Source organism: Gymnoscopelus microlampas (assembly GCF_963454915.1).
Source record: "Gymnoscopelus microlampas genome assembly, chromosome: 19".
Classification (NCBI taxonomy): domain Eukaryota; kingdom Metazoa; phylum Chordata; class Actinopteri; order Myctophiformes; family Myctophidae; genus Gymnoscopelus; species Gymnoscopelus microlampas.
This window is the reverse complement of record NC_139956.1, coordinates 37,812,425-37,837,228: the sequence shown is the minus strand read 5'-3', so window position 1 is coordinate 37,837,228 and position 24,804 is coordinate 37,812,425. Positions and strand designations below refer to the sequence as shown.

The 24,804-nt window shown below is 43.2% G+C and overlaps 2 protein-coding genes across 2 annotated transcripts; one reads left to right on the top strand and one right to left on the bottom strand.

Annotated features, from left to right (window-relative positions):
- Positions 1 to 2,775: 2,775 nt before the first annotated feature.
- LOC311034505 (GTPase IMAP family member GIMD1-like) lies at positions 2,776 to 4,302 on the top strand (the record flags this gene model as incomplete). The annotated part of the gene is made up of 3 exons (XM_084042384.1): positions 2,776 to 2,987; positions 3,069 to 3,349; positions 4,033 to 4,302. Exons 1-3 carry the CDS (start codon positions 2,792 to 2,794, stop codon positions 4,300 to 4,302), a joined length of 747 nt encoding a protein of 248 aa, XP_083898510.1. The 5' UTR covers positions 2,776 to 2,791.
- Positions 4,303 to 6,137: 1,835 nt separating this feature from the next.
- On the bottom strand, positions 6,138 to 18,105 carry LOC311034611 (aminoacyl tRNA synthase complex-interacting multifunctional protein 1-like). Its single transcript, XM_084042501.1, has 7 exons — positions 17,944 to 18,105; positions 16,047 to 16,141; positions 9,800 to 9,913; positions 8,973 to 9,125; positions 7,633 to 7,832; positions 6,740 to 6,905; positions 6,138 to 6,609 (listed from the first exon to the last, which is right to left on the bottom strand). The coding sequence occupies exons 1-7, from the start codon at positions 17,982 to 17,984 to the stop codon at positions 6,443 to 6,445; spliced, it is 936 nt and encodes a 311-aa protein (XP_083898627.1). The 5' UTR covers positions 17,985 to 18,105; the 3' UTR covers positions 6,138 to 6,442.
- Positions 18,106 to 24,804: the final 6,699 nt, after the last annotated feature.

Genomic DNA, 24,804 nt, shown 5'->3' with positions numbered 1-24,804 from the left:
TGCCTCGATCTGATTGGCCTACCAAACGTCCCCTTCTGCGACGCACGCGGATGCTTGGGCCATAGCGGGGACATAGATTGGTGAAGCAATAAGAAGCGGTGCTGGTACCGAGCGCAAGGCTTTGGATCCGCCCTTCAAGACCTTCGATAGGGCTGGCTCCTCCAGTCTACTCTGGGCCTCACTGAGCTCTTCAACAGTCTGTGATGTTTTAAGAAGACTGCGGCGATTGCGTCTGAAGATCTACCTTCCTCTGTCCTCACAGTGAACGATCGTGGAGCTACGTACTTCTTGAAGTGGCTTTTGTTTTCCATCCACCAGGCTCTTCAATTCTGACAGTGTCATTGCTTGACAGTGGTGGAAGTTGCTTTGTTTTGTCATAGAATGACTTTTGCTTTGTTTTCTGCTGTAGTAGCTTCTGCTCCAGTTTCAGATGTTTATTTTGCTTTGAGATGCATGGCAGTGTAGTACGCAGCTTTCTGTTCATCAGCGGCTCAGCAGGTGACAGTTCGCATTCCAATGGTGTTGTTCTGTAGCTGAGTAAAGCTAGGTAAGGGTCAGAGCACTCTCAGCAGCTTTCTTTTTTCTTGTGGATTCCCTTTTCAGCTTTCCCATTTGCCTGTGGATACAGAGGACTAGATGTCACGTGTTTAAAGTCATACTGTTCTACAAATCTCTGCCATTCTTTGCTATTATAAACACATGGGCCATTGTCGCTCTGCACGATATTAGCTATGCCGTTCCTGGTCAAAGATGGATTTTGTACAGTATGTGTTATGACACAGCTTGATGATGTGTTTGAGAGTAATGCCATTTCAGGGAAGTTTGAGTAGTAGTCTATGACCAAGATGATCTTTTCCCTTCAGATGAAACAAGTCCATTCCTACTTAATGCCATCATTGCCATGGTGCTGTTGGCACATCAGCTAGCACCATGGGCTATTTGGTTTGCTTGTTCCTATGTTACTGGCATGTTTCACATCTGCTTATAATTTTCTTGATGTCCTTGTTAATTCCAGGCCAGTACACTGTGTCTCTTGCCCTTCTTTTACATTTCTCGACACCGAGATGACCTTCATGGATTCTCTGTAGCAGATCTTGTCTTAATTTGTGTGGAATGACTATGCTGTTTTGCTTCAGCAACAGTCCATTCACAACACTCAGCTCACCTCTAATGTGGTAGAACAGTGGGCAGGAACCTACAGGCCATCCATTCTGCATGTTCTCCATGCAGACGGTGCAACTCTGTGTCTTTTTCTGTTTCAACAGCTATTTGTATAAACTTTTGTCTGACACAGGAAGCGCAGCATTCACATGGCACTGAACATCTTCATCTGTTGTACTCTCACACCTCCTTGTGGGTGCTCGCGAGAGCATGTCGGCGAGTATCAGGTGCTTTTCTGGTGTATCGATCAGCTCTAAGTCATATCACTGCATCTTCATCATGAGACGCTTGAATTCTTGGTGACATTTCATTTAAGTTTTTTTTATGATCGCCACTAATGGACGATGATCTGTCTCCACGGTGAAGGAGGGCAGGCCAACTTCTCTAGGCCAAAGACCAAACCTAGGCACTCTTTTTCTATTTGAGCATATCTGCATTCTCTGTCATGGTTGTGGATACATAGGCCACTGGTTTCCAATGTTCTCCTTCAACCTGTAGGAGAATTCCACCGATTCCATCTTTTGAAGCATCCATTGACACCTTTTTTGTTCTTTCAAAGAAAGTCAATACAGGTGCAGTGGCCAGCACTGTTTGAGATTTTCCCACTCACTCTCATGTTTGGCTGTCCATTTAAACAGATTTTCTTTATACAGGAGCTCACGGATGCAGGATGTTTTTACTGATAGGTTGGGAATGAATTTGCCGATGAAATTTAGCATACCCATTATGCGTAACACAACGATCTTGCCTGTGGGCCTTGGCATGCTCTGTATGGCACTTATATTTTCTTGATCAGGCTCAACACCTTGTGCAGAGAGATTTCTTGAGCTTTAACCTATACTTTTGAACCCGCTCCATCACTTTTATCAGCCGCTCATTATGCTCCTGGATTGTGGAGCCCCAGACGATGATGTCATCCACATAGGCTCTCACACCTTCCAGTCCCTCAATAATGTGCTCCACTGCTCTGTGGAAGATTTCCGTAACGCTACCTTCCTTGCACCCGACCTTTCTTCCAATCCCATATCTGGAATTGCTGTTTGAAGGCACGCAACATTTCCAGTCAGCTTCAAACGCTCCGGTTTATCCAAGATATCCATGTTGCTTTTTGCAATCCCTCCTTTGCTTAAAGTCGAGTTTTTACTCCTGGTACCATGTTCTGTTCGTTGAGTCAATCGTTGATGACCATGTACTTTAAGTCCAAGGCTTCTTTATGTATATCAAACAATGTGTACAATGTTTGCCGTACATGAACTCTATATGAACTCACTTCCTGTCTCTGTGCATTCATTATATAGGTACTGACACACTACGGACTACTGACACAGAGCTTGTAGATCTGCTACTTTTGCTATGTTGAATTTGAATCCTGAAAAGTAACAGTTTTGGACATATGAGGAGATGCATTTTAAAGTACATTTAAAGATTCACTGTAGCCATTCTTTGATTATACTTATATGGTAAACATCTATACTTTTATAGTACATAGATTATTATCATTTATGTCCTGTTGTACGTTGGTAGTCGCACACTGAATTTAGTTGGACCTGTAATGGCGATAAAAGTTCAATTGATGTACACAATTTAATCTTTGACTTTTTTTCATTGGGTGCCAGGCTGTGCTTCAGCGATGGAACTGTCAAATCAGACGACAGAAAAGCGTCCTGGTGCTCACCACAGCAAAGGTCAGCATAGCAACCTGTTCAGCATCCTTGGCAACCAGGGTCATCGCCATGCCGACAGCAACAGGGCGGTGCTGACGCTGAATGTGCTGTTGCTAGGCGACATGCAGAGTGGGAGGAGCTCTGTGGGGAACGCCCTGATTGGTCAGCACAAACACATGCGCACACACGCACGCACGCACGTGCACACGGCTGACCTCTAACTGACCTCTACCTGTTCTCCAGGTAGCCACGAGTTCCAGAAAGGCGTCAGCCTATCGGGCGTTCCCGTGACAACAGAGTTCCGCCTCGTCAGCAGAACGTTCCCAGACTTCTTCAAGAGAAATGGGGCGGAGTCAGACCTGAGGCTGAGGGTGGTGGACACGCCCCCTCTGCCCCACCCCTCCCAGCTCAGACAGGAAGTGTGTGAGACGCTGGGGACGGAGGATGTCCATGTCGTTGTTCTGATGGTCCCAGCACACCGCTGTGACGACACACTGATAACACAACTAACACACATAGCACAGGTAATACACAACTAACACAACACACTGATAATGCGGTGCACCCGGCTTTGTCGAGCATCTATACGAACACAATTGGCCTGTGTTCAGGGGAGGGAAGCCGAGTGGGGAGGGTGATGATAGTCATTGCGGTGGGGGCTCCTCACTGGTAGGTGTTTTTTAAAATCATGTTGCTATATAGCATCTAAAATGACACAGATGCTTTCCCGGACTCAAAGGTATAACAACGTATAGGCTTTTCAGGTCTAAATTGGTTACATTTAAAAAAAAAAAGTTTTATATTTTGTGTAAAATTATTGAGTATTGAGCCTATTGTGTAATAAGCAGGATAACAAATCTGGTCGAGCTGGTCATTATTGAGAAATAAACCCCTTCAGGGTGATCCGGGACCCCGATTTGTTACAATGCATTGCCCTAAATCCTTTCATGTAAGTGACTGAACTAACACAAATGGTTAGGGTTAGGAAATAACTGACAGGTATAGCAACACACATGAAAAGCAAACAAGGAACTATACTATTGTATTTGTCACTATTTCAGTAAGACATAATGTGTTCATTTGTTTTCTGTGTGTGTGTGTGTGTGTGTGTGTGTGTGTGTGTGTGTGTGTGTGTGTGTGTGTGTGTGTGTGTGTGTGTGTGTCTGTGTGTGTGTGTGTGTGTGTGCGTGTGCGTGTGCGTGTGTAGACTGTGCTTGGTCCACTGTGGTCCCAGCATGCTCTGCTGGTCCTCACCCACGCTGACAAGCTGAGGGAGGCGGGGCTTCAACCTCATGCGTACCTCTCCCAGGCCTCTGAATCGCTGAGACTTCTGATTGACAGGCTGGGAGGCGGATACACGTTCCTGGATAACACCAGTGATTGGCCAGTCCATCTAGGAAAGCCTCTGAGAGACAGACTGTTAGCCCTATCAGTTTTTAACCACCACTGTCCTCTGAAACTGAAGACTGACATTTAGAACACTTGAAGGGGGTGTAAGTGATATTTATTTGCTAAAATAAGTGTTAAATAGCTTTATATTTTGATTGTAATCATTGCTACAGTGTTAGATACATTTTCAGGTCGGGGGATACCAATTTGATCAAATCAGGATTGAGAACTCATAAAGGATACAGGATAAACAAGTGAAACTGGAAGATATTAAATGAAATAATAAAAGAAAGAAAATAATAGAATGTCAAAAATGTGTTGCTATGCTTGTTTTTTCTGTTTAGTTATTAATTTGTTTGAAATAAACTAATACAAAAAGCATGCATTCATTCAAGTATCCACCAGTCACCACATGGTGCCGCCAAACTACCAAACAGCAAATCATACAGAGCGTGACCAATAATAATAATAATAGTAGTAATAAAAATACCATTGATGTGTGAGCAGTAGCTAACAATGTTTATTTTTTCCCCACACCAAATCAATATGAACACTAGAAAATGTGCTCCTCGGAGCACAGGTCTCCGCCAGCGGACCCGTGCTATTTTAACCAAAGGAAATCACTTACCCTATCTTTAACCATAGTTTTCTAGAAATGTTCTAATTCTTACCAAAGATAGAACATGTTACTAAATCATAGCAATGATATTATTATAGCAATAAGTAATGAGATACAGAGGTGGTAAGCAACCACAATCAAATCAACCATCGAACAGTCATTATTACTACACCAAGCTTCAGACGATGATTTGCTGCTTCTTCAGTTCGCGTACTGGGAGTTAGTTGCATTGTGTGATCTCAGCTGTGATCTCAGTTTGTACTGGAAAGTACTGTTCCTGATTGATCCTGTCTAAGCTATTTATATTACATCAGAATATGTAATATAGACCTGCCAGCCACTGCCAGGTCTTGACCAATGTTAGGTGTTCTCAGACGGACACACACGCACGGTCGGGTAATTTGTACTGGAAAGTACTGTTCCTGATTGATCCTGTCTTACCTATTTATATAACATATTGTGATTGTCACATGCAGCTTGACCAATGTTGGGTGTTCTCAGACGGACACATAGAGACGGACGGAGAGGAAAAGATACTCTCCATTAATCCTGTCAATATTACATATTGCCACGTGTCACTTGACCAATGTTAGCTTGGCTGATGGATAGGTGTTAAAGGTGATTAAAGATAGGGTAAGTGATTTCCTTTGGTTAAAATAGCACAGGTCCGCTGGCGGAGACCTGTGCTCCGAGGTCGTGCATGTGATGTCACATGCAGCTTGACCAATGTTGGGTGTTCTCAGACGGACACATAGAGACGGACGGAGAGGAAGAGATACTCTCCATTAATCCTGTCAATATTACATATTGTCACGTGTCACTTGACCAATGTTAGCTTGGCTGATGGATAGGTGTGGGGAAACTGGGAAACTGCATTTCAGTCTTTGTGAGATGTGTTACTAGACACCTTTACAAACACATTGGTGAGGATTTTTGGTAAGGAATTTATTCTAAGATTGGAACTTTTTCTGCTAATATCCCCTGACTAAATGTTAGCTTGGCTGATGGCACTGATGTCACTTCGAAACATGTGAATAATGTTTCGAAGTGACACACCTATTTATAGGTATGTATTTCGTCATGCGTCTCGCTAGCCAATCAAAGCACACCCTTTCAACATATTGTCACGTGTCACGTGAATCTTGACCAATGTTAGCTTGGCTGGGGGGGACACACAGCGGGACGGGAACGAAAACATACTCTCCACCATGCCTTCGGCCTGGCGGAGACAAAAATAAGAATTAATGTATCTCAGGTGTTATAATACATCTACAGTATTAAAAAACAACATCAAACAAGTTCTCAAGTTGAAAACTATTTGTATTTATTTTGTCTCTTTTCATGTTTTCCAGTTGACCGTCTAGAGGTTTACATTCAACAATTCGAGGGCTCAATTTATGGTTAAAATCAAAACAACAGTGTTCACATGAACAGATTTTGACTTGTTATTTTAGATTATAGTTCTATTCAGTTTAGAAATGCCTCTCGTGGACAGCGGTTGAAAATTTGCACTTGTGCTAGAACACTCGAGCAATGCATCTGGTCTGTCCCATAATTATTCTGAGGTCAAATAACAAAGACGTAAACATGAACGACTGTCCCTTCCCTTCTATTTGATTGTAGCATTGGTGAGGGTGGGGGCTCTGCACAAGCCCTTCCCCCTCACCTCGAACCCCGCCCCCTTGTAGTTGGCCACGCCCTTGCTGTCGGTTTTCAGGTCCGCCTGGACGATTTCCCAAATCCTGTCCTTGGCAAGCAGCAGTTTATCTGGCTCACCTGCACACACACACACACGAACACACACGCACACGATCAATTGAAACATGAGCAGCCAATCAGTGACTTAAATCAAACAATATTTCGTTGGACATGGTCAGAAACACCGCTATAGTGTAACCATGGTTACCGGGGTAGTTGTGGAAGGTGACTCTGTCTCCGGGGGTCGCGCCAGAGGGCGGGGCCAGAAGCTCCATTTCATTGTCGGGGGTGGAGCAACAGAGCAGGCGGGCCTGTGAGACCACGCCCTTCAGCTGACAGGGCTTGATGTTGCATAGCAACAGAACAAGAGCCCCCTGGACAGAGAGAGAGGGAGAGAGAGACACAGACAGACAGACAGACAGACAGACAGACAGACAGACAGACAGACAGACAGACAGACAGACAGAGAGAGGGTGTCAATTAGAGCAGTGGTCCAGGGACCCCAATAAATATATCTTATCCTTCATGAGTTGTCTTTATCCATTTATGAGTTGTCCTGACAGAAGTGTACAATTGGAACCAAGATTCCATTTGTACTATATTATCTCTGTTGGGTGGAAACCTTACATGTCCAAAACTGTTACTGGATTCAAATTCAAAAGTAGCAGATCTACAAGCTCAAAACGCGTTGCAGCTTGTGGATCTGCTTTTGATGCTTTTGTGTGATGCTGTAGTGTGATAAAGTAGGGTGTTCATTTACGGAAAAAAACCCACAAAAAGTTAGAATATGTCGATAAAAGGTTTCTGGTCGACAGCAACGATATTATTGGGGTCCGTGGACTAACGCTTATACTATAATGGGGGTCCTTGAAATTAAAAAGTTGGAGAGTCACTGAATTAGAGAGAGACTGTGTGTGTGTGTGTGTGTGTGTGTGTGTGTGTGTGTGTGTGTGTGTGTGTGTGTGTATGTCCGTGTGTATGTCTGTGTGTGTGTGTGTGTGTGTGTGTGTGTGTGTGTGTGTGTGCGCGCGTGCGTGCGTGCGTGCGTGCGTGCGTGCGTGCGTGCGTGCGTGCGTGCGTGCGTGCGTGCGTGCGTGTCACCTTCTCCACGTCTATCTTCTCCTCCAGCAGGCTGACCACCATGCGGGGGGTGGGCTCTCCCACGTCCACCTCCTGCACCATCAGGTCCTCGGCACACCGGTGTCTCCGCACGCTGAGGATCCGCCCCACGCGGATGTCCAGGCGCGACGCGTCAACACTGGCCACCGCCCCGAAGCACAGTGGGTCAGACACAGGGCGAGCTATACGAGAGAGAGAGGGAGAGGGTCAGAAAAGGTTGAGAATCGGAACTGAACAATTAGGCTCTATGCACAGCAGCTATATTGTGAAGACATTCACAGGTGTTACCAATGATACTAATGAAGGCTCTGTTCCATTCTGGTCAAACCTATGGGACAAACAGAGTCAGGGTGCTGATAGTGTCAGTGTGCATGGTGTAACTCTGAGGGTGTACAAATGGAACCAAATGGACCCGTAAGGGTCCATTTGTACGCTCTCAGAGTTATGGGGGTCGTGGAAATTGAACAATCTGAGAACCACTGTGCTACACTAAATGGAACAGAGCCCAGTGGGTCAGACACAGGGCGAGCTATACGAGAGAGAGAGGGAGAGAGAGAGAGAGAGGGAGAGAGGGAGAGAGAGAGAGAGAGAGAGAGAGAGGGAGAGAGAGAGAGCGCGAGAGAGAGCGCGCGCGAGAGAGAGAGAGAGAGAGAGAGAGATGTTAGTTTTTACAGCGTAGCCTACTATAGGAGGCAGAACCATCCAGAAGAAGGTCTGTGTGTGTACGTGTGTGTGTGTGCGTGTGCGTGTGTGTGTGTGTAATCTCACACATCCAACATTCTTGTGCAGGCCAAGTAGGCCAAGAAAGTATACCTCCAGTCCACACAGACATTTTGTGCAAATGTTTTGACACATTTAAAGGGATAGTTCACCGCCAAAATGACGTTTTCTCTATCAATTAGTCACCCCATGGAGACTTTAATTCATGGGGTGTTTTTTAGTTTTTGTCGCATTCCTAAGCCAATAACTTTGATGACTGGCAGCAGTTCCGGTAGGAGACACAAAGAGTCTCCTTTGTGTCTCCTACCGGAACCGCTGCCTACCTAAATGATTGGCTTAGGAATGCGACAAAAACTAAAAAAATATCCATTCATTCAAGTCTCCATGGGGTGACTAATCGATAGGAAAAAAAGTAGTTGTTTGGGTGAACTATCCTTTTTAAGGTTAATTTTATAATCAAAGTTAGTGGGGGTTGGATCAGGCTGAAATCTTCTCCAAATTTGGAGTCGTATGTCATACTGTTGATATGGTATGTCATAGATGACTGACATTCCGTTTTCAATGTCTGTCTTGCTGTCTCATTGCCTCTCCTCCCTCCTCACCTCTCCTGTCTCCTCTTCTCCTCCGTCCCTTACTGTCATGAGTGACAGGCTGGCCGGGGGAGGGGCCAGCGGGTGTTTGAGTGGCAGGCACCCTGGGGGTTTCAGTGACAGACAGGCTATCGGGGGGCGGGGCTGGAGCGGAGAGAGCCTTGGCTGGAAGAGAGAGAGAGAGAGAGAGAGAGAGAGAGAGAGAGAGAGAGAGAGAGAGAGAGAGAGGAATACAAACAAAAAGATGGATAGAGATATTATTAGGTCAAAGAGAAAGATAGAGGGAGTGACAGAGAGTAGAGAGGGGGAAATGAGAGAAGAGAAGAGAAGAGAAGAGAAGAGAAGAGAAGAGAAGAGAAGAGAAGAGAAGAGAAGAGAGGGGAAGAGAAGAGAAGAGAAGAGAAGAGATTGAATTCGTTATTAACAAGTTCATTAACAGCACAGGTGTAGTACAGTCAAAGGTAATGCTAAAAGACAGAATTACTCAATAACACAAAAAGCTTCCATTGTGGCCCAATGTACTCAATTAATCAATAAAACATATGAAGAGAAGAGAAGAGAAGAGAAGAGAAGAGAAGAGAAGAGAAGAGAAGAGAAGAGAAGAGAAGAGAAGAGAAGAGAAGAGAAGAGATTTTATGTGATAAACAGCATGGGTGTTTGGATGAAGAACAGAGAAACATGGCCGATTCTAGATCAGAACGAAACATCTTAGAATGTGGAACCAATAGAACGGTTCATGGTTTTCATTTTTTATTCTAATCACAGGAAGTTTAGACATCTGGAGATTGTGTGTGTGCACACATGTGCGCGTCCACGCACACATGTGCATGCATGTGTACCTGTTTTGCGTCTCTGTTTTTCTTGCAGTTGCAGTTTGAGCTCTTCGATGTCTTTCTTCAGCTTTGCGTTTTCCACCAACAGTTTCTTCTCCTCTCTCACTGAGGCCTGCAGCACTACACACACAGACGCACGCACGCATGCACGCATGTTAATAATATAACTTTAGGATAATATAACTTTACTATTTTAAAAAAGATATGTAAAAAGATTTAATTGTGTAATTTTCATTGTGATATAAATAGGAACTTAAAGTACACTTAAATGTTTCCCCTCTGCTGTTTGCAGAAGCAACTAGGCTCCATTCAAGCGGATGGGTTTGTGGCCAAACTTTACACTTGATTTTATTACCTTATTAAACATTGTCATAAATACTATGCTTCCAGTTGCTAGTTTAAAATGTTATTTCAATCACCATGATATGCGTTTTGATAAATTTTGGTCCCATTTATTTTAAAATTAACGATAATAATTAATGATATGTTTCTAGGGTTTCTACTGGTTCTACAGAGTGAAGACCCGCCCTCGCTGCGGTTTCAGCCAATAGCAATAATTTTCATTTGCATTTCGGACCGAATATCAACCGTGTATAGAAAGATGCCGCATTTGAAATCGCTGCAAAATAGGCTTCATTTATGGTCTGTAGAACCAATGGCGTGACACTGTCCATATATATTTTTTACATTCTATGGTCTAAATGTAGTATACACTGACGGTTTTATAACACAATGCTGGCCTGATGGCTACAGCAGGAAAGAATCTGCAAGGGGAAGCGAAATGAGCAACACTCACCCCTTCCTCCACACCCACCGCTGAAATGCCCCTGAGCAAGGCACTGCTCCAGTGGCCAACATGTATCAGACTGTGGTTGTACTATAGCAGTGGTTCTCAACCAGCGGTCCGGGGACCAGTGCTGTCATGGAGGCCACACGGAGTATAGGACGGCGTGTGGCCAGTGATTTATTTCACGCGCAAGTTACAGCACGGTACAGTGCACGCGCGTTCACGCATGTGCACGCTAGTATGTCCCCCCCCTTCACGAGCAAAGTACCCAAATGGCTACTTTGCATAACAGGTTTACAAGTGAGTGTGAACATGTTTCCTCAGATTCCTCACACCTCACATCTATAGGCTACACGGTAAGCAACACAGCGTGTTGGCTTCAGTAGGGCTGCTACCAGTATCCTATCTGCACGCAGCAATGCCTCAGCCACCGTCGAAGAAGAGAAAGATACTCGTTCAAAGCAAACTTTTAGTTTCAGCTCTATAAATGGCATACCTTGAATTTGTATTAGTTTAAAAAGACTAAAACTAGGCTAAAAAACATTTCCTATACAAACACGTTTCCTAATTTACGGTAAAATAAAATGCGCGCGGTGTGCGCGTGCCGTGTGCGTGCGCGTGACGTCATTAAAACACCGTCCTGCCAGTAAAAAAATCACCATGACACCGCTGACGGGGACCACCAGTGGTCCTTGAGGGGGTTCCAGGCAGGTGGTCCCCAGTTAAATGATGGAGAGTTGGTAACCAAATGAACACTTATTATTAGATGTTTAACTTGAGAGCGTAAAATGAAACCAAATGGACCCTTTACGGGTCCATTTGGTTTCATTTTACGCTCTCAAGAGCTAAATTATTGTTAAACATCTGCATTACTTAATTAAAGAATTGTTTTTTTGATTAACGTTTGCCTGTTATCTCTCCTATGGTACCAACATCAATACAGCATGGAATTGTGGACACAATCTTATCCAACGACAACCAAATATTCAAAGTCTTGGGTCTTAGAGTCTCATCAAACGGTGGTCCGTCTGTGGCTCAAATGCCGAATAAATAATGGACCCAGAATACTTGGTTAAATTAAAAAAATATGGGTTTTCATTACAAAACAACTTATATTACGTGGACGCTAACAGTAATATTCTTTTCTCAGCAGGTGCCTGGAGTCATGGCAAGCTGCCCTGCCAATGTGGCGGCGACTTCCCAGGGGCCAATGCACTGTCTATAAATGTTGACCAGTGGTTCTCAAACTTTTCCATTTCAAGGACCCCATAAAGTATGTATATATGTGGCCGCGGAGCCCCTTCTGAAAAGAGTTTGGGCCATAGACCCCCATACAAGAATTGTGTTGTTAAAATGCTTCAAACATATTTTTGAAAATAGCAGCTCCATAAGCTCACATCGCGTGAGCTTGCAGCCGATCAAATGTCGAAGCGGTTAGACTGATTTCTGTTGCTATATCACTGCTATAGTAACTCATTTAGCTTGGTACCCCCTGGAACCAAGGGGCAAGGCTGAGATATTTACTATGAGGCCAACCCGGATGTTTAGTAAATGTCCAGCGAGAGGCGCTGTTTCACCCGTGCCGACCTGTGAGTTCAGAAAGAATTTATTTTAACGCAAGCCGATGGGTTTTTACCAACTTTCAGACTCGATTTTCTTACTGTAATAAAAATTGTCATAAATTCTATATGCTTCCAGTCGCTAGTTTAAAGTCTCCTTTCAATCATCAGGATATGCGTTTTGCTAAATTATGGTTCTATTTATTATAAAATTGACGATAAAGTAGGCTATTCTCTAGGAGGGGCGGGATGATTTGATTGACACGCTACACAACCAATAGCACTCATTCCCCGCCCCCCGCTCTTGATTGACAAGTTACCCAACCAATAATGGTCTGAACTCATTCTGACGCGTAGTGAAAGATGGCGGAGCCACAGTCTGCAGCAAAGGATTCATTTTCGGTCTGTAGAAAGCAGCGGAGGGGGTTTGTCCATCTCATTTATACAGTCTATGCCTGGAACCCACTTCAAGGACCCCTGGGGGTCCCCGGACACCACTTTGAGAACCACTACGTGTAGATTATTTTGTCTATGTGGTCGGAACCACAGCGTGCAGCGCTGACAGCAGTTCCTGTCTGTTTTTATAACTGTCCGTGCCATAGGCCGTTATCGCGGTGTGTCGTCCTTATTGTCGTATACGGTCTGTCAGCCCGGGGCTGGGATATGAAAATAAATCATCAGAGACTGTGAGGATGTGGAGACCAAGAGGCGGGGAATCCCCACCATGCAAATCACACCCTGCAGTGGAAGCGTGTATGTGTATGAGTCAGTGGTGGGAAAAGTACTCACAGTTTTTACTTAAGTAAAAAAAAATCAATGCAAGGCCTACAATGTAGAAATACTCTGTTAGGGTACGCTCCCACCGCACTTTTATTTTATCTCTGGGGCAGAATCTGCCAATGCATTGTCAATGCAAATGCGTGGATTCACGCAAGAGCAGATTTTTCCGCTTGTCGCGAAGACCTTGCGTTTATCCGCTCTACACGAAGAAGCATAAAACTGCTGGAGGCAGGAGCTGATTTTCCCCCTCTGTCCAATCGGGTGAGTCGAAGGCGGACCGTCGCAAGACTCAGGAAGCAACATGGTGCTCTCAGTGGACCAACTGGTTGTAGCTGTTGCATCTCACCCAGTACTTTATGATTTGACCATGAAAGAGTTCCATATGACTGACATTAAAGAACTGGCCTGGTTACAAGTCAGTGCGGCCGCAAAGGCTTTAGGTTAGTGTAATAATATATTTAGTGTAATAATATTACTCTAACTATATATTTAATAGCCTTGTCAGTTGAAAATAGTCTTCACTTTTGCACTTGGGGTTCGTACATCTACACACACATTCAGATTTAAAATATAAAGTGCTTACCCCGTGGCCACGGATTTTAAAATCATGTACGGGCCCTCAGAAGTACCCATATCTTCCGTATTGTTCAATAAAAAAACATTCTAATCCGATTGGTGGCCAATTTCCCACAGAGTTATAATGTACCAACAGTGCAATACACATCTCAACCGCTAGGGTCGCGCAGTTGAAAGCATACGGAGAAAATGACCACTGATTGGATTCAAATGCTTTTTATTGAACAATACGGAAGATACGGATATTTATGAGGGCCCGTACATGATTGCAACATCCGTGGCCATGGGGTAAGCACTTTATATTTTAAATCTGAATGTGTATGTAGATGTACGAACCCCAAGTGTGAAAGTGCAAAGGCATTTTTTTGTCTAGTGCAGGGGTATTCAACTAGATTAGGCAGGGGGCCACAACTGTAAAATAATTTGGAGTTGGGGGCCACACAATTTGCGCTTTGCGCACGCGCGCGAAATTTTTCGGGTCTAATTCGGTCTAATTCGGGTCTAATTCGGTTCTATTTGACCAATATAAACCTTTTTTCGGGTCTAATTCGGTCTAATTTGGTTCTATTTAAGGTTCTAAGTTAAGTTCCAATGAAAGATGGCCTTTCAAGAACTAATGATCTAATCATTTGTACTGTTTTAACTTTGATAACATAAATCAAAGTTAAAATAAATAATAATTATGAAAATTAAAAAAAAAAAAAAAAAAAAAAAAAAAATTTTTTTTTTTTTTTTTTGGAATATGGCCAGGGGCCACAAGGAAGCTCCTCGCGGGCCGCACGTGGCCCGCGAGGAGGGCCGCCAGTTGAATATCTATGGTCTAGTGGCTAGTGTCTAGTGGCGGTGCGGGCTACGGGGACGGTCTTGAATGTGAGTGACAGGTGCGTCACAGAGTTTTTTTAGAATCCGCTGGCTGCAAAAAACTGTGGCCGCGCACAACCTGCGTTTAACAGCGGCCAGCCAACTTTTGATGAGAGCGTACCCTTACAAGTAAAAGTCCGGAATTCAAAATTGACTTGAGTAAAAGCATAAACGTATTGGTATCAAAATGTACTTTTTACTTAAAGTACCAGAAGTAGAAAGTACTCATTATGCAGAATGTCCCATCTTGCTTTTTTTTTTAAATAGCAGATCTATAAGCTCACAATGCGTCACATTGTGAGCTTGTAGATCGGCTATTTTCAAATGGCCGAAAGGTATATAGGGCTGAAGTGGTTAATGTATGTTTTCGTAATAATAATCAAAATCTACAAAGTAACTAGTCACTAAGGTTTTCAAATAATTGTTGTGGAGTAAAAGTACAACATTTACCTCTGAGCTATAGCTGAGTAGAAGTAAAAGTACGGAAAATTGGAAATACTCAAGTAAAGTACAAATACCTCAGAATTACACTTAAGTGCAGTACTTGAGTACATGTACTCGGTTACTTTACACCACTGTGTATGAGTGTGAAGCAGGCTGTTCATTCAGTGAATGAAGATAAAAAACATGACACCTGTCACTGTAACGTTGGTGTTCTAGCAGTTCTACAATGACGTGTGCTATGTGAACAGCAGTGGTGGAAGAAGTAGTCTGTTTACTTTTTTTTATGTCTTTATTTAAGGGGGCATGAAACACAAAAAAGGCTGATTTTGTAGCTTGTTTTCCACTTCAGGTTAAAAACTACAGCCGGGTAAAACATAATGTATTGTAAGCAACACAGCTGTAGCTAATCAAATTAATAAGCTCACAACGCGCAGTGAGCCTTTTTTGCCATGTTGGGGTTCAAATGGTTTAGTAAAAGTAGCACAATGTAGAAATATTGTGGAGAACAAAATAAAAGTATTGTCATCATAATTGGCATCAGAATATACTTAAAGCTTTGTTTCGTGTTTTTTTTGTGCGTGAATAAAATATTATTTTGTCCAATCTGTATGGTAGAGCTGTTAATACAATATAACTTTGCGGTGGTTGTATTTGGTGTCCCTGCTCTTCTATTGAGACATTTAGGTTGGACACGACCTTTGACACGATCCTGTTTCTGGTTTGACCTGAAGGTAAAATTTCAATTTCTCCCCTAACCAAGCAGAAGGTAAAAATGTCAGCACTTACAGAGGAGACCCGGGTTCAAAGCCATTCAAATCATATAGAACAGGAAAGATACACAAGAGCAGCTCAAAGTAAAAGTAGCAATATCAAAATGTAGAAATACTCTGTTACAAGTAAAAGGCCTATATATTATAAAGTAAAAGAACAATAGTAAAAGTACTCTGTTGCTTTCCACCACTGGTGTACAGAGAGTAGTAAAATGTTTGCGTGCGTGTCTGCGTGCGTGTGTGCATGTATGTATGTATGTATGTATGTATGTATGTATGTATGTATGTATGTATGTATGTATGTATGTATGTATGTATGTATGTGTGTGTGTGTGTGTGTGTGTGTGTGTGTGTGTGTGTGTGTGTGTGTGTGTGTGTGTGTGTGTGTGTGTGTGTGTGTGTGTGTGTGTGTGTGTGTGTGTGTGTGTGTGTGTGTGTGTGTGTGTGTGCGTGTGTGCGTGTGTGTGCGATCATACATGCTTTCTCTCGCATCATCAGAACATGAGTCTTTAAGTACTCCATGATCTGAGCTCCGTCCTCTGGGTCCAACTTATTCAGCATTATAGCCAGACTGAGAGAGAGAGAGAGAGAGAGAGAGAGAGAGAGAGAGAGAGAGAGAGAGAGAGAGATGCCAGTGATTCTTCAGTTCTTTATTTGATACATTAATCTGTATTGTATGCAGATATTCATTCAGACAGACAGACAGACAGACAGACAGACAGACAGACAGACAGACAGATAGAGAAACATGACCGACAGACAGACAGATAGAGAAACATGACCGACAGACAGACAGATAGAGAAACATGACCGACAGACAGACAGATAGAGAAACATGACCGACAGACAGACAGACAGATACACAGACAGATAGAGAAACATGACCGACACAGACAGACAGATACACAGAGAGATAGAGGAACAGACAGAGAGACAAACAAAGAGAGATTGACATGTGGAAAGAGAGAGAGAGAGAGTGAGACATCAACATGTGATAATGTCATCAATCAAACAGAGTTATTGACAGAGAGAGAAAATATGACAAGAAGGAAACTATCATAACCACAAGAACAATATATAAAGGGCACACACGCACACACGCACACACACACACACACACACACACACACACACACACACACACACACACACACACACACACACACACACACACGCGCGCGCGCGCGCACGCACGCACACGCATGCATGCGCACACACACACACGCGTCCTATAGCCAGTGGCTATTAAACTGTATGTGTTGTGTATTTGAATAATGGTTTGGAAACTGACAAGAAACCACATGAACACACACACAAGGATATATACTGTTTGTACTGTATGTGTGCAAGGATATATACTGTATGTACTGTATGTGTGTGTGTGTGTGTGTGTGTGTGTGTGTGTGTGTGTGTGTGTGTGTGTGTGTGTGTGTGTGTGTGTGTGTGTGTGTGTAAGTGCGTGCGTGCGTGCGTGCGTGTGACACTGACAACAGCTGCAGTCAGACCTCCTGCTATAAATAAAGTGACCTAGTGCTCACGTTTCAAAACACACACACCCACACACCCACACCCACGCACACGCGCACACACACACACACACACACACACACACACACACACACACACACACACACACACACACACACACACACACACACACACACACACACACACACACACACACACTGTAACCACACCCATGCCATGTGGTAATAAAGACACTGGTCAAGAAACATAAAGAGAGTTCCTCTGGAAAAGAGCATGTATGCTAATTACTAAATACTACATTATAATAAATTATATACAGTATAGAGAGAGAATAATGGGGTGGCCCAGGCTGTAGGAGGGTTCCTGGTTTTGATCCCGGCTCCTCCTGACTTTTGGTCGAGGTGTCCTTGGGCAAGACATGAGCCCCTAACCCTAACCGCTCCTGATGAGCAGGCTGGTGCCTTGCATGGTTTCCTCTGCCATCGGTGTGTGAATGTGTGTGCGTGTGTGTGTGTGTGTGTGTGTGTGTGTGTGTGTGTGTGTGTGTGTGTGTGTGTGTGTGTGTGTGTGTGTGTGTGTGTGTGTGTGTGTGTGTGTGTGTGAATATTTGTTCTGTGAATAATGTGTGTGTCAGAACACTAGCAAAAAGTGTTCTATAAATGCGGTCAACTTAGCATGATAAATAGAACGACAGACAGACAGACAGACAGACAGACAGATAGATAGTCGCGCGCACACACGCGCACACACACACACACACACACACACACACACACACACACACACACACACACACACACACACACACACACACACACACACACACACACACACACACACACACACACACACACACACAATATGGTAGAACGCTGGATGTTTTACCTGGGCTTGAACGGGTTGTCAAACTTGTCATCGTCGGCCATGTTGGAATTAGTCAGAAAGGCAGTATACACTTCTGACAGAACGGTCAAGTCAGAACCAAGTGAGTTGCCGTACGGGTCGGTCAGAGAGTCAGACAGACTGAGCCGAGGCACATGCAGTCTTTCTGCTTTCTACAACTCTGTGTGTCTCAGCTCAGCTGTCACTTTCTGTCTCCAGCTGAAGTCAGCAGGCCGGCAGCTGCCGTCGGAGATCAGAGTTTCTCCTCTCCTGTCTTGAGGACAATTTGCGGTGATCAGATGATCCTGGATCAGGTCTCAGAGTCTCTCCCTCTCCTGCCTCGAGTGCAACGTCGAAATAATGATCAGATCTTAGATCAGGTCCCGCGTTCTCTCCTGGCTCTCTTTGTCTTCAGTACAGTGGTGGAAAAAGTACTCAGATGTTTTACTGAAGTAAAAGTATCAATACTGCAATGTAGTACAAACGTATTGGTATCAAAATGTACTTAAATGTACTTAAAGTACCAAAAGTAAAAGTACTAAAATGTTTGAAAATAGCAGGTCTACAAGTATGAAACTTTGTATAACACAGGGCTAAAGTGTTTAATGTGTTTTTTTAATATAATCATTTATATCTGCAAAGTAACTAAGTGGTCAAATAATAGTAATGGAGTAAAAGTACAATATTTGCCTCTGCGATGTAGTGGAGTAGAAGTAAAAGTATTGGAAATTGGAAATACTCAAGTAAAGTACAAATACCTCAAAATTGTACTTAGGTAGGCCTACAGTACTTGAGTACATGTACTTAATTACTTCCCACCACTGCTTCAGTACAATGTTAGAATAGATCTGCTCCTAGATCTCAGGTCTCAGATGTGTTCCTGTCCTCACTTGAGCACAACATTAGAATTAGGATCAGATGTTAGGTCAGGTGTCCACTAATAAACAGTCAAAGACAAGGGACACCCACAAGGCCAAAAATACATGACTGTAAATAAAATGGAAAGGTACTATGAGGCCATTTGAATGCACAAGTACAGTGTTTAACCACAGAGTGTCAGAAGCTTTCTATTTTGTCATTAAACAATATAGCAAATACCAGATCTACAAGATGCAAAACATTGTGAGCTTGTAGATCTTCTATTTTCTTCCATCTTGATGAATTTGACTGGACCTAAGTGGTTAATAGCTCAAACGGTGCACAGGTATGAAGCACAGGAAAGGCATAGATCACAATAGACTGAAGATCAGTCCACACAGACAAAAGGCTTGACCTCTGTCAGTGTCAAACGGTTCATGTTACCTGAAGTTACCTGAAGGGGGCGTCACAGGAGAAGACATACAACACTAGGGGATGGTATTTAGTTGTCTGTTGTTAAACTACTCCACCTACTTGCTGAATCTGGCACTTTCTCTGTTGTCACAGCAACACACAAAAAGGGCCTATATAACCATACCTCAGGGGTTTATATAGGATAGTCCACAATCACAACACCAGAGGCAGCTCCACTGATCTTGTCCAACCCAGATTTGGCACAAACAAGGGAATGAACTTGTTCTCATGCTATGCAACAAAAATGTGGAATGCCCTACCAAAAGGGGTAGAGGAGAGTAAAACCCTACTCACTTTCAAAACTGCCCTAAACAAATACCTTCAGGAGGCTGCAATTCCAAACTGGCTCCTGTCAAAGTCTTAACCTTTAAACCAATAGTTGGCTGGGGGACCCCCAGGGTCTATACTAGGCCCCCTCCTTTTTCCTCCACCACCAAAAATAGTCGATCTACAAGCTCACAAACAGGTGACGGTGCGATGCAATGTAAGCTTGTAGATCAGCTGTATATACTGTATGTACTGTGTGTGTGTGTGTGTGTGTGTGTGTGTGTGTGTGTGTGTGTGTGTGTGTGTGTGTGTGTGTGTGTGTGTGTGTGTGTGTATAGATTCACAGAATAGGGACACATGGGTTCAAGAGGTTAAACAAACATAATTCATACAACAGCAACATTTTAAGAGAGGGTTTGCATGTGGTACCACCAGTACCACATGGTAAAGTTAATGGACACTACATCTGCCACCATCTTTATCGTAGGTCAACATCATTGCAGTTAGCTGTCTCTGTCAGGAGAGGGAGACAAACTAACATCAAACTTCTGGAATGTAGTTGAAGAATGGGGAAGGTATGTTGTACAAGCTTTGTGTATCTTCAATTATTAAAAGTACTATTGGTTGTTGTTAATGTAAGGTATTATGCTTGCAAATACGGTATGGTGTGTGTGTGTGTTTTTGCGGTCAATAGCCGGGGCAGGCACAACATCCTCGTTTAATGACAAGAACTAAAGAAGAATGAGCAGAACATAATAAGGATCCTATGGGGTGTTAAGTCAGTAATCAGTAGTGTAGATGTGGATGTGTGGAGCATGGTGTGGTGCGAGGTAGGGTTTAACACCGGGATTCCCGGGATACGGGAATCCCGGGAATCCCGAGGTTATTTACCGTCCCGGGAACTGACTCCGGTTCCCGGGATCCCGTTTTTTCTTTTTTTTGTTAGAAATGAATACTAATTAGTAGAAAGGCCTATCTACAGCGCGGAGGAATTACTATTATAATTAGCCAAGTTACTTGCCGCGTTGCCGACCAGGGCAGGGTCACATCGTTCCGTTGTGAACCAATATGTGACGCACTGAATGTAACAGTAATGAACAAATTAAAACACAAGTGGCCGTGATGCCCCATGTCTGCCCTGCGCACGCTGATTTCAACGTTTCCTCTGCTGTCAATACGGTAGACACCAGTTGACTAGTTGATATTCAACATCAAGTGAAACGCTGCATAAACAGTGGGTAGGTTTGATTTCGAGCCTATATTCCAGCTTAAAATGCGCGCAAGCCAAGCAATGCTTTTGATAGAGAGACGGGAGAGCTGGAGAGAGAGCAACAGAGAGCGCGTGCGAGAGAGAGAGAGAGAGAGAGAGAGCGAAAGTAGGCTATTAGACCGATGTGGTCCGATTGTTTTATCATCATTAATGTAGCCTACCCTACCTACACTTGCATTTTAGAACGTTCAAACTACCATTTACTAACTACCCAGTACAACAAGTGAACTGCACAGCAGCTGTCTGTCTCATTGATTGTCAGTGGCAGCGGGCGGCAGCGCATGCATGTGCACATCAAAATCACACTATAAAACCCGACATTTGATCAACAACAAAATATAGATTAATACATTTGACAACATACAGCCGACATCCCAAAATGGAGTCTTAATATCCAGCAAGTAGCCTAGCCTAATATAAATTAATAACTGCAAACAAATTACAAGTTTAGGCTATCAAATCAATATCCTACAAAAGTAGAGATAAGCTGTGACCTCACCGGCGCTCTGATGGACAATAAATAAATAATCATTTTGCAAACAACATCCATGTTCTGTTCTCTTGTCAATAATGATACAAATGGAACGTTTATTTCAGCAGCTAGAGTTTGACATTGTTTGAGTGCGTTTTGGCTGCACAGCGCAGCTCCTCGTTTAAGTTAATCGTCTTCACCCACTGCTTGCGCAACAGGGCAGATCTCCGCCAGGGCACTATATTATATTTATATATTATATTTATTTGATTTAAAAAATCAACTTAAGTCATTATTAGTGCAAGTTCATAGGTGGACACTGGACACAATAGGGACATTTGGGCACCTCGATGTAAAATTGGCTATTTAAGTATATAAATGCATTTAATAGTGGGCACTTTTTTTTTTTTTACCCTTTAACGGGAATTCCCGGGAAGCCCGGGAAAAGGTCTGAAAATTCCCGGGAATTAAAATTAGATATTTCCCGGAAAATGTTAAACCCTAGTGCGAGGTGTGTGGATGGAAAGAAAGATCATAATAATAAGGGCATGGAGAATAGGGGGTTGGAGCTGGTGGAGACAGGTCTGCTTCTCTCAGGCTTCTTCCAGAGACTGGCCAGGGCGGGGCTTTTATAGCCTCTTGGGGGCACCAGGCCCAGGTGCTTTCCAATGAGCAATCAGCCCCACCCTGCTCCCCTATAGGGCAAGAGTTAATGCAAGGCATTCACACCCACAATCGCCCAGACTATAATATGGGGCATCACAACGACACTCTCTAATTAGTGTGCATACATGTGTGTGTGTGTGTGTGTGTGTGTGTGTGTGTGTGTGTGGGGGGGGGGGGGGGGGGCTCTAGTGTGGCTTGCATTGCCCTCTAGTGTTGGTTCTACAGAATTGCCTAGTAAGGTGTGTTGATTACATAGACATATTAACGTCACCAGTTGCAATCAAAGTGAATCGATGACAAAGGGGGAAGCGAGGGGGGGGGGGGGGGTGTTTGAAAACGAGCGCTCCTTCAATTTCACTGGTTTTCCAATTTCCCTGTTACATATACTGTATGTGAATATGTGTCCATGCATGTATTAACTTTCTGCCTCAGAATGAGGCCTGAGTGTTGATGTCTATGTCCTATTTGAATGTTAAATGTCTGCTTGACCTGAATGAACACTGGACCTGTGATTATAAAAACACAGTTGCGTTGAGGTTTAAGGGCATTTAAATGTTTTGTCTTTCATTTCTCTCAGTCTGCCTGCCCCCCCCCCACATCTTTGTCCCCTTCAGCCGTTCTGACCATCACTTCAAACAGATCTACTATCTCAGTACGAGTCTCTCTGGCTGAGCTGTGAAGTCCAGGGGAACTCCACCCTGAAGGGGAATGTTTCATTCAATGGGCTGATATCATGCCGAAATATGATAGTGTCTTAATTGTTGGCGATATGAATATCCACGTCTGCTGTCCAACCAAGCCGCTGGTTAAAGATTTTTTATATCTTGTTGATGGTTTTAATCTTCACCAGTTTGTGTCTGGCCCCAGACACAAACTGGCTCAGAGGAGATTTAACAGGAACCCGGAAACACGAACACATCACCCCCATTCTAACCTCCCTCCATTGGCTCCCAATACGTTTTAGGATCCATTTTAAGATTTCATTGTTTGTTTTTAAATCCTTAAATGGATTAGCACCAGTTGTTGTCTCTGATCTTCTTAAATGATATGTTCCATCAAGATCTCTGAGGTCAGCTGACCAATTGCTGCTTGTCGTCCGTAAGGCGAGGTTTAAGCAACGAGGGCGGTGAGCCTTTTCAGTTGTAGCTCCCAAACTGTGGAACCAGCTACCTGTTTTTAAAACCCATCTAAACACTAATTTTTATTCCATAATTGGCTTTTAAACCCTGATTGATATTTGTATTCATGTTTAATTTAGGCCCGACCCGCTGTCAGAGAAAGAATAGGCACGTGTCATGTATGTATCGCAGTTTATCAAACTGTCAGTCCAGTCTTAGTCCACATTTCTGCCCAACAGCCACAACATTAAATATGTTTTAGAACATGTAAATATGTTTTAGAATATGTAAATATGTTTTTATGTTTTACAAAAACCAAAAAGCTCTGAATAATGTGAACCTCACAGAAGCTGAACACTAAACTTACGAACAATGTTGCATATAACATTATACGTTGCCTGTAGATGTCTCCATCATCAGATAGGTCATTTGTTAAATAATGGCCTAAGTAGGCCTACTTGACCTTATCACAGACCTTAAAGGGCAGTACAGACAGAAAAAAGACAGGAAAAATTCCCTACTTCTTATAATCATGATGTTACTCTTCTTTGCATTGTAAATGATGTCAAAGTCTGAGCCGTATAGAGAGCAGACCCTCAGTAACTGTCAAAGCCCAGCACTACATGGACAGAGGATCATCAAATCATCCGCGTACATCAGGTGGTTGATTATTTTGTTACCGACCCGACACCCTGTATCACAGCTGCTTTTAAAATAGGTCATCCATATACAAATGAAAAAACAAATTAGACAGAATACTTCCCTGTCTAACTCCATTATTTACTGTGAAATGAGCTGAAACACAGTTACCCCCAGGCGCGCGGGAAGTACTTAATAGCCAGGGGGGCTGAGCGTCGGGGGGAATTCGCTTGACGCATGCACGCGCGCGGCTCGAAAAATGTGCGGGTTTTGGCACTTTTTTTCCTTTACTTTATTTCGGTTTTAGGGTTAGGGTTAGGGTTACGTTATTTAATTATTTTAATTAAATTTAAATTTAATAAAAAAATAAAATAAAAATACCTTCCCATCACCAGGGGGGCTGCAGCCCCCGTAGCCCCCCCCCCCCCCTTCCCGCGCCACTGGTTACCCCATCTAACACACATTGTCTGATAAAAGCCAAGACTCTTATTAGAAATGTAGGGACCCCTCTGTTCGTAACTTATGGAACAACTTTTCGTGATTAACACGATCAATAAAACACGTAAAAATAGTGGTATATGTCCGTTTAAAATATCCTTTAAGGCAAAAATACACATATCTGTGCCATGTTTAGGTTTAAACCCGAACTGGTTGTCAGAAGTCAGGACAAACTTTTCCAATCTGTTCATTATAGTCCTCTCCAAGACCTTGGATAAAATACTGGCCAGAGCTATTGGTCGGTAATTATCTGAGGTATTTAGTTTCCCAGATTTATCTTTAATAATAGGCACTAATAAAACACCATGAATTAAAAACCCAGTAAAGCAGATAGTAAGTAAGGGACAGACTTTTCTGCCTGCACACTTTAGATGCTCAGCAGATATCTTGTCCATACCACACACCTTATTATCTTATCCTGACTGCATCATAGACTTCTTGTGGGGAGATAGTCATATCCTCATTATCAACAATGTTGCCCACTATGAAGGAGTTGCTTGTAACGCAATTGAACAGCTCATAATAATGTTTATGCCACAACTGAGCAATCTCCTCTGAGCCAGTTACACCATCAATATTTGTTGGCAAAGATGTTTTACAAT